The sequence below is a fragment of the Dromiciops gliroides genome, chromosome 2 (genome assembly GCF_019393635.1).
Source record: "Dromiciops gliroides isolate mDroGli1 chromosome 2, mDroGli1.pri, whole genome shotgun sequence".
NCBI lineage: Eukaryota > Metazoa > Chordata > Mammalia > Microbiotheria > Microbiotheriidae > Dromiciops > Dromiciops gliroides.
The window spans coordinates 150,109,516-150,123,997 of NC_057862.1; the positions used below are offsets into that span (position 1 = coordinate 150,109,516).

General features: G+C 42.5%; 1 protein-coding gene across 2 annotated transcripts in view; it reads left to right on the plus strand.

The window, feature by feature from the left end:
* Window positions 1-1,227: 1,227 nt before the first annotated feature.
* DIS3L (DIS3 like exosome 3'-5' exoribonuclease) overlaps window positions 1,228-14,482 on the plus strand; it is a 42,738-nt gene continuing 29,483 nt past the window's right edge. Inside the window, exons 1-3 of one of the 2 annotated variants that reach the window (XM_043989344.1) lie at window positions 1,228-1,739; window positions 4,005-4,158; window positions 13,629-13,757. In XM_043989344.1, the coding sequence (XP_043845279.1) occupies window positions 1,601-1,739; window positions 4,005-4,158; window positions 13,629-13,757 (422 nt within the window). In that variant the 5' untranslated portion in view covers window positions 1,228-1,600. Of the gene's footprint in view, window positions 1,740-4,004; window positions 4,159-13,628; window positions 13,758-14,482 lie in introns of those variants that run through there. The other variant, XM_043989345.1, reaches the window with a different exon arrangement.

Here is a 14,482-nt window from a genome sequence, read left to right on the forward strand (position 1 = left end):
AATTAGAGGGACAATAATAACAAGAGCTAACATTCCTATAGTGCTTTAAAGTTTGCTATGTAGCACGTTATCTCACTTGATCTTCACACCCACCCAAAGACTGGCTTATTTAAAATTTCTATCAACTCCATGCCCTGAAAGATTCTGCATATATTAGAAATTTAATAAATGTTTGTTGAATAAATAAATGAATGAAATCTACCGATGATGAAATACTACCAAGTACATCATCTAAGTTCCAAACTGTTCTGGATAACTAGAAACCTTTAAGGTCCTTTTTTAATTAAAGGAAAACTCTCACCTATGTAATAGAGTATCTGGGTATGGCCTAGCAGCTTCCAAATCTTAAGTAGTAACACCCCCATGAGACCCTTAACAACATCTTGCTCTAGAACAAAGTACACAATTCAACAGGAGCACAGGCACACCTACTACTGTACTATCCACACTCTTTCACAATCAGGGCAATATTGAGAAGCCCATTGAGAAGTCATCCAAACACGATTATTTAATAGTCAACTTGTTCAGGAAGGGTCTTTCCCAGTTGCCTAGTGACAAAACTCGGTTTAGATTTCTGGTGATGGGAGGTGTCAGGTAAGGTGTTCCCTTAGTGTCCTAAGGTTATCCTAATCATATTAGTTGCAAATTATAGCTACAAAAAACTAGACACAAGAAACTCCATCTCCCCACTCGGAGCATTTTCACAAGCTGTCTCTCAAGCTTTAACTCCCACCCACCCCTGGCTGCTTTCCAAGTCTTAGCTAAAATACCACCTTCTGCAAGAAGCCTTTCATAATCTCCCTCATTATCTCCATATATTTGTTTGTATAGAGAGAGATATATAGATATATGTGTATAGATATATATGTGAGATATACACACATACATACAAATGTGCGTGTATATATAGGTATATATGTGTATATATGGAGGACAGGATACACACACACACATATCTTTATCTATGGCTCCTGCTTGTACATAGCTTTTATGTTGTCTCCCCTATTAGAATGTGAGCTCCCTTCGGGAAGGGATTGTTTTTGTCTTTGCATGCCCAGGGCTTGGCACAGTGTCTGGTACATAATTGTTGCCTAATACATGTTTGTTGACTGGCTACGAGTGGAAAGTAAAAAGCTATTGTAATTAACACACATAGTAACGTGGTTTCCAAGGGACCGGAAGCCTTTCACGTGTTTTCTCCTCCCCTCCTTTGTCTCTATAATCTCTTCTTAGGGATGGGTAGATTCTTCTCTTCCTGCCCTCCCTTGGAGGGGGGGTAAACTGAGGCACGGGGGAGTCTTCGGGGTCGGCCGGTGACCGAGCTCCACCTAGGAGCCCGCTCTGCCGGCCCAGCAGGAAGGGGGTTTCAGGCCCCTCCCACGCCCCTCTCGGTGGCCCAGAGATCGAGGCGGGGGCGGCCGTTGGCCCCGCGAAAAGCGGCGGGGCGGCCTCAGCGGCGGCTTCTGCATGAGCTGCAGCTCCGGCCCCAGGCCCCCGGGAGGCGCCCTGTGGCACTCAGGGCCCGGCCTCCCGAGGACGGAAGGGGGCGGGCCCCAAGCCGCGGCCTCGCCTCTTCCCGCTGCCCGGCCTCGTCTCCGCCATGCTACAGAAGCGGGAGAAGGTGCTGCACCTGAGGACTTTCCAGGGCCGCACAGTGCGCATCGTGAGGGAGCACTACCTGCGGCCCACTGTGCCCTGCAACAGCCCGCTGTGCCCGCAGCCCGCCCGCTGTCGTAACGGTCAGAGCCGGGGAGGGAGCTGGCCGGGGGAGGAGGAGGGGGAGGGGGTTTAAACCTTGGCAGTGCTCCCGGCCTGCCCGCAGCTGTAGCGCCCCCTGCAGGGAGGGCGGAGGCGAGGCGAGAAGCCAACGGCAGCGTAAATACGGTGTCTGCGCTTCCTTGTAGCAGCGGGGAAGCGGGATGGCACTGGGGCGGAAGACTGGCCAGGGCTAGGTTGTAAACACTGTGCTTGCGCTCCCCGCCTCCTCCTAACTGGGGCCACTAGATGCCGGGCGGACCCGGGCTTGAGCGGGAGATGTAAACAGCCCCCTCCCCCCTCTCAGGAGGGGAATATAAACACTGCGGCCTCTGGAGGCGGGGAGAGAAGGCAGCGGGACGTCTCTGCTTGCTACTCTGGTGCCCCCTGTAGCGGGGAAGGTGGGGTGGCTGCCGGTGATCTCAGTCTGAGCCCGGGTCCTTCCCCTCCACAAGCCTCCCCTGTATTTCATCGTAAATGGGTTTCTTTGGGGGTTTGGGGTGATTTTGTGCATTTAGAAATATCAGTCTGAGACACTAAAAGATCCAGGACCTCTGCTCTTGGGGTTACTTCCCATCTTCCTTCTCTCTCCTTGTGTCTGTCGGTTTCTCTCTTTGGGTACACGTTGTCTTCTTCATTAGAATGTCATCTCCTTGAGAGCAGACACTGCTCTTCCCGGTCCCGGTTGATCCCAGCGCCTGTCCCCCTGCTTGTGGATTGGTTGGTTGATCTCAAGTCACTTCCTCCAAATGGGTTACAGATGCCTTATCTTAAAAAGATGAATGAACCCATAAAGATGAATGGGTTTGACCAGATATATTTTAGATTCTTGCTTTAAATCCTAGGACTCTGTGATACTATCAAAGGCAGTGGCCCTATTGTTAGCCTCCTTAGGAGCCATCTGTATCGAGTGCATTTACTTATATGCAGTTTTGATGGCTGATCGTAATTCTGCAGGGTTTGAAACCATAGAAGAAAGTCCCTTGTTTTTTTAAAGACTAAACCATCATTTCTGATTGCGGCAGGTTTTCCCAGGTCAGCGAGAAGAGTTGATTCTAATTGAAAAGTCAATTGCAGCGCTAGAGATGGCCCCTTCGATGCTCATCCGTTCCCACTTACCATAAAGTCATGTTCCCAGATGGCCAGTTGACGGCCCACTTCCTCGTGCTGTTTATGTATACATACCATTATAGTGGCAAGAGACTCACAGAAGACTTGGTTTTTCCTAAAATACTTGGGTCTTTAGTGTACTCTGCAGTGTCTTCTCTGGTTGACTTTTAAGACTACTCTTAAAGTTCATAATAATGAACTTAATTATAGGTTTTAGAGTTGAAAGAACCTTAGATGTCATCTAGTCTGACCTCCTTATATCTAAACTGGGGCCCAGAGATGTCAAGTTCGTGGCCCGTGGTCATGCAAATTGTGATAGACCCCACATACATAATTCCTCTAATGGAAGGTGTGGTTGGTGAAGTTAATGAGCCACTTAATGCTGTTTGGAATCCTCAATTTAAGGGCTCAGTGGAACATTAACCGGCAAAGTTCAGTAAACAAACCCGTGGGGTGGACAGAAATTGTATCATTCATTGCCCATTACTTTTATTGAATAGTTTATTCAATTAACACCATCATTATAGATCAGCCAACATTAGCTCTGAAACATAAGGTAGAATTCCTGGCTTGAAATTAAATAGTTTTAAAAAAATTTTTTAGGGGCAGCTAGGTGGCACAGTGGATAGAGCACTGGCCCTGGAGTACCTGAGTTCAAATCCGGTCTCAGACACTTAACACTTACTAGCTGTGTGACCCTGAGCAAGTCACTTAACCCCAATTGCCTCACTAAAAAAATAATTTTAATAATAGCATTTTATGATTCTCTGGAAATTGTCTTTTTTCATTCAATCTTCAGATGTGGGTTACTAGGCAGTGATGGGTTAACCCAGAAAATCTAAGTAATTCTAAAAGTTTGTTTATTTTCCAGAAAATCCATCAACTTCCCCCAATGCAACTCTGGCACCATAATAAACCATGTTATGTTTTTATTTATCCCACCTTTAGAAAAATGAAGCTGCTAAGTTTACCTGGTCTTTGGCCCTCTACCAAAGTAGATTTGTCTTGTCTTTTAAAAACCATGCAGGGTAGTTAAGGTTGTAAGTTATTTTGTACACTGGGACTCTGCGACATGGCAGTGGTAATAAAGCAGCCTTGGAAGTGTTGTCTCATCTCTTAAATTTTGAATTATGTTCCAGATGGGAAACTTTTGTCCGGTGATGTGACTCATTATGTTATCCCTGACTGGAAAGTTGTTCAAGATTACCTTGAGATTCTTGAGTTTCCGGAGCTGAAAGGTATTATTTTCATGCAGACAGCCTGTCAAGCTGTACAGCATCAAAGAGGACGAAGGTATATCTGTTTTGCATAATTATTTACTTTTAATCTGAACTTATTAAATATGAAAGGTCCTGGAAGGGGTAGAGGGAGAAATCTCTTCTTTAAAAGTAATTTTGTAGGGGCAGCTAGGTGATGCAGTGGATAGAGCACCGGCCCTGGAGTCAGGAGTACCTGAGTTCAAATCCGGCCTCAGACATTTAACACTTACTAGCTGTGTGACCCTGGGCAAGTCACTTAACCCCAATTGCCTCACTAAAAAAAAAAAAAGTAATTTTGTTGTGTTCCAACTTCTCTTCCCCCTAAAAACTAAAACAAAAAAATGAATAATAATTTTTTTAAAGTAATTTTGGAACTCATTTGTTATTTACTTATCTAATAAGGAATTATGAAAGCCATTTTTACAGTAGCTTTATTTCATGGTTTTTGTTTTAGCATGTGACTGAAGCACAATCCCTTGACTCTATAGCTCATGTCCCAGTAGGTTGGTGTTTTAAGATTACAAGCAGTGAGTACTTCATGTTATCTGGTCTGCATTCTTGCAGCAGGAAGCTGATTGGTGATTTCTTTTTGTTGTCCTTAGCACTTTAATCCAAATATGTATGTACATGTATATATATACAGAACTCTGCCTATGTCTGTGTATATACATATATATGTACATATATCTGTGTTCTTTCAGAAATTTGCAACAATTTGTTGAACGAAAAACAGTTCAGTATTAAAATCTGTGCTTCTCTATTGCAAGTGCCCACAGATCATATGATCGAATAATTTATTGAAGGAAGCCTAAAATAAATTCCTCTTTTGTTCGGAGTCTTACTGTAGCTACCATCCACAATAATTGTATTTACTAAACAAAGGCCTTCTGACAGAAGACAGTCTGAAAACTCTTCCCTAATAAAAATGTCTAAATAAAAAAACAATTGACAGACTTTTAAAACAAATGCTTTAACAATATTTTTTACTTCATTTGATGTTTTAAGAGGATTCTGTGTTTGAACTTAAGAGACCATCCTTTGTTGAGAGATAACATATTAGAGTTATATATCCAACCTAATACCTAAAATCATTTAAATATAGGAGTTATTTATTCTTATTAAACATTGAAGTTTCTTCATTACTTGACGGTGAAGAGTGTAAACTGTTTTTATTTGTATATTAAAATGATAAATTGCCGTTATTACGTGTCCTATTCATAAAAATGTGCGTTAAATAGATTGTGTGCAGGTTTTTCAGATAGAATATTATTAAATGAGTTTGAAGATGATTTTGTTCTGACTCTAAGATAGAAATGTTTATACATTTCCAAGTTTAAATGCAGCTCCAGGTGTCATATTTCAATTTCTCCTACTAAAATCAATTTGTTGTTATCATTTGGATTGCTGACACAGTGCAGAGCTTGATAATCTTTTGTTTTTAAAAAATATTTTCATTTTAAAGGATTTTCAAAGCAATACCCAAACCCTCCAAATGGAAAGAGATGGGTTTTAAATATAGTTTTCTCCAAAATGTTTCTAAACAGATCAGACTGTTGAAAAGCTATTTTGGTTTTCCAATGCTTGACACTGTTGTGAATTCTCTAATAATTAGGATTTATGCAGTAGTCCTATAGATACACCATGATCACATTGTAGTTATTTAGTAGTCCATATTGAGCACCTCATGTTTGTACCTTCTTTGAGTGAGTGTTTGGGGAAATTACAGAAGAAGGGAGGCATAGACCTTGCCTTTACGTGACCTTAAAATTCTAGTTGGGAAAACAGTGGCTGACAAACTCTTAGCTCTTCTTCTCTGTGACTTGGTTACTGACTTCTCCATCAGCTAAGTCCAGTGGCTGTCTACTGCCTCCAGGATAAAATATGCACTCCTCTGTTTAGCTTTTAAAGCTCTATACAGGGGCAGCTGGGTGGTGCAGTGGATAAAGCACCGGCCCTGGATTCAGGAGTACCTGAGTTCAAATCCAGCCTCAGACACTTGATACTTACTAGCTGTGTGACCCTGGGCAAGTCACTTGACCCCCATTGCCCCGCAAAAAAAAAAAAAAAAAAAGCTCTATACAACCTCATCCTCCTGTTTCCCAGCCTGATTAGACATCACTCACTTCCTACATGTTGTGATCCAACCAACCTAGTTTTCTCTCTTGTTCCTCCCTCACTACATTCCCTCTTTTTGCCTCTGCAGTACCTGGCTGCTCCCCACCTGAAGTATATTCAGGCCCTCTTCATCCATAGCCTTATGACATCCTTTTCTTCCTTTAAGACTTAGATCAAGCACTAAAACCTTTCTCATTCCCTGTCCCCTTCCCCCCCCACCTGTAGTGCCCTTCCTCAAAGTTGCCTTATATTAACTACTGTGTGTGTGTGTGTGTGTGTGTGTGTGTGTTTATTAACATAGTAGAAGCTCATTGGCCATGGGAATTGTCTCATTCTTTGTGCTTGTCCTCCCCAGCAGCTAGCACTGTGCTGGATTGTATTGTTGAGTTAATTCCTTTCTTTCCTCCTAATCCACAATTTCTCATTTTCATCCACCTAGGCTCTACCCCTTCAGAGTTTCTATACTGACCGCCCATTCCTTGTCATTGTGTTTCCTTGAACCTCTGTTCTATCTTTAACAAAATTCCCTTCATTTGAGACTCTTCCTTTCCCATGTTTTCCATCTTCTTGCACTTATGGAAACCTGGCTCCCCCCTCAACGACACTGTATCCCTGACCACCCTCTTCAGTATGATGATACTCTTTCTTTTTTTTCACCACCAGCCCTTTCCATCCAGCCTTGGCAATTCTACCTCCACAATATCTATTACATCTGTTCCCTGCTGTCCATTTCAATTCAATAAGTATTTATTAAGCACCAGCTATGGCGGGCTAGGTGACACAGTGAATAGAGTACTGGTCTTGGAGCCAGGAAGATAAGTCTTTCCCTGAATTCACATCTAACCTCAGACACTTACTAGCTGTGTGACCCTGGGCAAGTCACTTCATCCTGTTTGCCTCAGTTCGTCATCTGTAAAATGAGCTGGAGAAGAAAATGGCAAACCACTCCAGCATCTTTGCTAAGAATACCCCAAATGGGGTCACAGAGATGCAGACATGACTGAAAAATGACTAACCAGGCTTGGCACTGTGCTAAGTGCTGGGCATACAAATAAGAAAAAGGATAGTCCCTCCACACGAAGGTGTTACAGTCTAATGGGGAAAGCCGACATACTAGAAGAAGGGGGGAGGGGAAGGACGGGACCCCAGGGCTACCCTCAGGCAGGAGCAGGACAGGGTCTTGAAACCAGTCACAATTCCTGCTACTAGAGTGGGGGATTTGGCTGGAAGACCTCCTGTCAGACAGAAGAGGAGGCTAAGGGAGGTGCTATCCCAGGCCTGAGTCAGCTTCTGGGGTGAGTTGGGAAGTGATTAATTTAGGCTGGGAAAGGGCGTGCTGGAGTGGCCACCTACACAGCCACCACCCTAGTTTTTATCACCTTGCGTGAGTTACTGCAACAGACTCCTAATTTGTCTCTCCTTGAAGCCTGTCCCCTCTCCACCCCTCCTCTGTACCGATTCAGAAATGATCTTAAAGTGCAGCTCTGACAAAGTCCCTACCCTGCTCAGAAATCTTCAGTAACTCCTCAGTACCTTGAGGGTAAAATGCCAGCCCCTCAGCCCAGCTTTTGAGGACTTTGACCATCTGCCTCTAGCCAGTCTTTCCTCACCGATTCTGACATGTGTAGACATAGTATAGTCTACATTCCTGCCAAGTCACTTGCAAGTTGTTTCCTATACTGAGCATTCTCTCTCTTGCTTCCCATCAGCAATGCCTTCCCCCTCACCTTTGCTTCTTAGCATCCTCAGCTTTCCTCTAGGCATGACAGAGGAACCACCTCCCACTGCAGCTTCTTCTGGTTTCTTTAGTTGTTGAGTGTTCTCTTCTTCCCCAGCTTATCTTTCACTGGTGTCTCTCTCCATGTAGAATATAAGCTACTTGAGGACAGGGACTAGTTTTAGTTTTAATCTTTGTGTCCCCAGCACCTTGCACATAGTAAGCATTTAATAAATGTTTGTGGAATTGAGTTGGATTAAAGGACTATTACACAGCAATTTAGGAACAAATACAAACCAATACAACAGCCTCCAGGTGCTGTAGGGATACAGAGGCAAAGAATGATCAGGGTGGGCTTCTTGGAGAAGGCGAAGTTTGAGCCAGATCTTTTTTATTTAACTCTATTGAGGTAATAGATATGGATTAATGGAGGGCAGGGAAGAGTGAACCTTAGGAGAAATAGTACAAGTTCAGGCCAAGAGACTGGAATCTATAAAGTCTCGTGCTTCAAGGGCTCTTTGGCTTATTAAACAAACTTTAGCTTTTTCATTTACTCATTGTAAACCATATGGTTGATATTATTATTCAGAATACTTTGCTTAAGTATCAGAAAGATTAGCATATTGAATATGAAAAGATGATGGGTCATATATATAATATATATATATATTAGTCTTTTTTTTATGTGGGGCAATTGGGGTTAAGTGACTTGCCCAGGGTCACACAGCTAGTAAGTATCAAGTGTCTGAGGCCAGATTTGAACTCAGGTCCTCCTGAATCAAAGGGTGGTGCTTTATCCACTGCGCCACCTGGCTACCCCCTATAATATATATTATACTTATATATATTTGTACACACAAATCAGTTTACTTAAGATACACTGAATGGGAAGATGGGCTTTAAAAATTTTAACTTTTATGATTCCAACTATAAGTTAACTTTTCATATTTCTTCAAATTTGGAACAGCTAAGACTATCAGTATGTATTTTTTATTCTTAATGGGTGGGCAGCTAGGTGGCGCAGTGGATAAAGCACTGGCCCTGGATTCAGAAGTACCTGAGTTCAAATTCGGCCTCAGACACTTGACACTTACTAGCTGTGTGACCCTGGGCAAGTCACTTAACCCCAACTGCCTCACCAAAAAAAAAAAAAAGCCTATTCTTAATGGGTGACTCTTGTGAAGCTTGTAAAAAATGCATGTCATTTGACCTACTTTGGGGGAAACTTTTAATTCAGGGCAAACAAAGTTCTATCAATTAGACACAGTCTGTATGAAGCACACTTAACCAGAAGTCAGGAACCCTAAATTCTACTTTTGACTTCTTGACTGACTGTCCCCTTAGCATGTCTCTGCTTACACTGCCCCATTCATTTCTTGGGGTCAAGAAGAAGAGTTTAGAGAAGACATGGGTCCATCCCTCCAAAAGGATGGCACCTAAATATCAATAACAGGTGGTAAGTGCATAAGAGAACTATAAGCAAAGTATACTGAGTAAAGTCCAAGGTAAAAAAGGGAAAGCAGGGAAAACTTCCCTTTTTTGTTTTGCCTTTTTTAATTTAAGTTTTTTCTCAATTACACATAAACAAAAATTTATAATATTCATTTTTTTTTTAAATTTCAAGTTCTGGGGGACAGCTAGGTGGTGCAGTGGATAAAGCACAGGCCCTGGATTCAGGAGGACCTGAGTTTAAGTTGGGCCTCAGACACTTGACACTTACTAGCCGTGTGACCCTGAGCAAGTCACTTAACCCTCATTGCCCCATGGGGGGAAGAATTTTTTTTCAAGTTCCAAATTTTCTCCCTATATCCCCTCCCCTCTCCTTGAGAAGGGAAGGGATTTTATATAGATAATACATGTGTAGTCATGCAAAACATTAGGGAAAACTTCTTTGGAGGCTTCTGAATTGGGCATTCAGCAACAGGTAGTAATCCACAGAGAAGACATGGGGAACAGTGTCAGCAGAGCCCAGAGGCAATCGTTGAACTCATTTTTCTGACTGAGAATCCAGTGTTCTTTCCACCATAACACTGATTGACTGTAGTAGGAAGCCACAGAAAAGGGGATAGTATGGTGATGTGGAAATAGCACTTGTCTTGGAAGTCAGAAGGCCTAGGTTTTCATTCCCTAGTCTCCTACTTACTAACTGGGTGATGGTGATGACTTGGAGCCTGTAAACAGGCACTCACATCATGAGACTTATGTGAAAACCAGGTTTATTACAAGAGAAATGAACATGCATGGGAATGCAGTGGGTTCAGAGTTTTTACAGAAGTTTATACTTTTATGATAACAGGACAAAGGGAGGAGGGGAGACCAGAAAGGGGAGTGACATGGGAGGGGAAACAGCACAGCAAAGGTGGGGAAAAGGCAAGATCACACCCTCTGAGGAGGAGCAAGGTGATGGCAAGAGCCTCATTCTTTTCCCTTGGGAACTGCTAGACTATGAAGATAGGAGGGCCCCCTTATCTGAAAAGATCCCAGCTGCACAAACATCATCCCATGTTGGCACAGACAGTCGGTGCCTGTCTTGTCTCCCAAGGACACACAGGGGAGTCTGGCTTGGGGTACAACAACAAATGATGTCAGCTCACGGGGAGCTTCATCCTTGACACATTCAGTGCCTTGGCATGCTCTGAGTCCAGTATTTCTGGAAAATGCGGCAGTTCAAAAAGACAAGGTCGGGGGCCCTGTAAGAGTCCTTACAAAGTAAGTCAGTCAAGCTCCCTGAAACTCCCGTTTCCAAATATGTAAAAGGGCGTATGATCATACCGGGTTGTTATGAGGAAAGCTCATTCTCCTCTATCACATGGAAGGTTCCTTTTGTTGTTGTTACTGTTCCTTTGTAGTACAGACCTCAAATATCCTCTGGATCCATCATCCCGTTGCTGTGGGTGCCCATGCCACGGTCCAGATCATAGCTCCTTGCTAAGTAGGTGGCATCACTGGGCCTGTCCTCGGAGCTTTGCCAGGTTTGTGAGAACTTGGCCACACTGCCGTGGCCTTTAAAAACCCTGACATAGGATACCAGTATAGGTTTAAGGCACTAAAAGGTTTAAAAGACCCAGGCAAACAGTGTGAAGCCATGTGGCAAACATAGGACTTCCTTGATTTGTCACTGAAAGCCCTTTGCAGACCAGCTCCTACCTCTGTTTCTAGGGTGCTTAAACATTATTTCCCTTCACATATTCTGCATTCTATCCAAAGCATCTTATTTGCCTCTGCTCATACAAAATGTCTCATCTCCCCTCTCCATGCCTTTGCAAAGGTTGGCATTTCCTCTTTATCTCTGCCCCCTCCAAATCTCTTGTTTCCTTCAAAACCCAGTTTAAGTTCTACCTCCTGGGTGTAGTCTTAACCAATCCTTCTGACCTGCTAATGTTTCCCCCACCCCTGAATTTGCCATATGTGTATATGTATTTATAACATATTTCATAATATATGTGACCATACAATATACACAGTAATATAAAAATCCTAATATATATAACATGTATGTTACATATACACACACTTATGTGTGCACATGTTTTTTCCTCCCGCAGAATGTCAGTTTCTTGCGGGCAGAGGCTTTCATTTTTGTCTTGGTATACCCCGCGCCTCGCCTCAGGGTGCTATGCTTCGTGCCTAGCTTGGCATATAGTAAAAGCTTAAACAATGCATTTTGACTGAGTAGATTGTTTTCTGATGATGCTTGGTCAGCATTTGTCTGAAAGAGAGATGCCAAAGTGCTTCATCTTTGCTTTCAGAAAAAGCTTTTTGTCTTCCCCATTGTGGGGCAGTTGAACGGGTGTGTGACCCAAGCGTTTTTCATACTGAACCAGGAGTAAATGCTAATGGCCTACCTCGTGTAATTTAGATGTTAATTTAACATCTGCCTTACTATGAACAATACTTACCTTTTTTCAGAGAAATAATAAGTTTTGTTTAGACAGCTATAAATGTCCCCATTCTTCTGTATCGCCTGCCTCCTGAAATGCACCTTCTCTCTTACGAACTTAACTCATCCATCCACGGCTACAGACTTGACTTTCAAGTTTGATTGGCATGGTCCCCCTCCTTGGGGAAGAAAATCTCATGACCTTGTGGCAGCGTTCCGGAAAACGTAATTAACTGCCTGTTGTCTGGGCTCTGGAGAAAAAGCTCACCCTAGGGCCAGGGATCCATAGGTGGGATCAAGGGGAGACGGCTGTGTGACCCGGAGCAATTTATTTAACCCTTTAGTACCTCAGGCACTAAGACTTATACCCTTAGTCTCTAAGACTAAGTTGCAGACCAGTTACCAGTCGGCATTGGTTTAAAAAAATAAAAAGCTGCTCCCTGAAAAATGAAATGAACAGATCCAAGAGCAAAAGGATGGGCCTGGTGACAGAGTGTGTGACTGTCAGAGGCCCACTATGGCAGGTGAAAGATGAAATGACGGAGGGAACAATGGTTTGATCTTCCAGGCATGTTGATTTATTAAGCAGTGCATGTCAATTGCCTAATGAACCAGAACCAGATCTCTTTGGCTTAGGGATGGACCCCAAATACAGGAGGAGACAGACATGAAAAACAATCATATTAGGCCAGTTAATTTAAAGGAAACAATACATTAAGTAATCTGATTTCCAATCGGATAAAAGATTAGGGACTTTCCAAGTTGGGAGGGGCAGAGCAAACCGGCCCAATTCCCTGAATTCAGAAGAAGTATCCTAATCCCAAGTATCTATAAACAATCAAGGAAACATGAAAACAATAACTCATTCATCAGTATGGGGCCAGTTTTCAGATAAGACATATGGCTTGCTTGGGATGTACAATCGTAAGAAAACCCCTTGCATCAATCTTTGGACCTGACTGGGTCAGCATAAGCTAGCTCCTTTTACTTAAGGGTCTTTCAGCAGCAGGTGGGGGTGTTCCAGTTTCCCAGCCACAGGACTAGGTTCAAAGAAAACAAAAAACTAGATTCAAGCTAAAGGTTTTCTTCCAGTTCCCACAATTGAATAAACCTTTCTCACAACTCAGAATTTGGACAAGACCCATCATTTAGTAGAAATGAAATGGCTAGCTCCAGAACTGAGTCACAACATGGAGTATGTGTTTCACTCACTTCCCACAATTAACCACTTGCTAATCCCCACAATTTCCTCACAGGCTAACTATCACCCTATTGGCTACAGGGCGATGAATTCTTCAGCCACAGCAATTCAGAAGACCTGCTAAGTAAAAGTAGCACCTGTCTATATGGAGCAACGTAATTTACAGATGACCTATAGACCAAAAAAGTCTCAGAAGCTAGAAAAGAGAAAAACTATTGGGGATAAAAGGGCAAATATCACCGCAAAACAATAGCCACACTCATACTACTAAAAATGCCAATCTAAGTCAATATTTGTTTATTTAAAAATAATTAGTCAGGGGGTAGTTAGGTGGCACAGTGGATGATAGAGCACTGGCCTTGGAGTCAGGAGGACCTGAGTTCAAATACGGCCTCAGACACTTGACACTTACTAGCTGTGTGACCTTGGGCAAGTCACTTAACCCTTATTGCCCCACAAAAATTTTTTTAGTTAAAATTAAATAATTGATCATTTTCTTTTAAGTGCCTTTTTCTAATTTCATTTTCAGCAAATGTAAATGACACTAGGAAAGCACCTGCTTCATTAGATTTTGTCTCCTTTATGTCATAGACAGTACAACAAACTTCGAAATCTCCTAAAGGATGCCCGCCATGATTGTATTCTCTTTGCTAACGAGTTCCAGCAATACTCCTATCTTCCAAGAGAAAGAGGAGAGTCTATGGAAAAATGGCAGACCAGGTATGGTACTGAATCTGTATGAATGATCGGTTTTTGGTGTGATTATTATTTGTAGCCTTACAACCATTTAACGTTAGGATTCTACCAGAAAATATGACAGAATGAACCAGCAGTTATTCTGTAGCTGAAATTTGTACTGAAATGCCTGAAACCTAAATAAATGAAGATTTTTTAAATACTATTTCAACGGTCTATTTCAACCAACATTAACCATTTGTGTACAAGTGAGGTCAGAACTAACTAGGGTAACAGATTGGGAAAACATGGAAGAAGAGGAATGAAAATTGTCATTAGGACAAACAAGTTTAGAAGGAGTGAGGTTGTGGGAGAGGTAGAATGATAGAAAACTATTATCGAAGGGATGAATTTTTCAGTTCAAGTTCATGAAGATTCAACCAGTTAGGGTTCACCAAAATTTGGTGCCCCATCATGGGGTGTAAGGTATGAACTTATGATCTGGCTTCTGATTTTTTTTTTAACTGGACCTATGATTTCATTGAAGACACTCTCTCTACCAATGCATATCAGCACCTGCTCTGCAACTTAAAATTGTAGAGAATTTACAAAAGCCCTGAGAGATTAAGTGATTTACCCAGGGTCACACAGCCAGTCCATATCAGAGCTAGCACTTGAACCCAGGTTTTCCTGGCTCTAAGACTAGGCTTCTGATTTAGAGCTGAATAAAGAATTGAATGTTTTCATAATCCGAAAGAGTTTGTCACCAT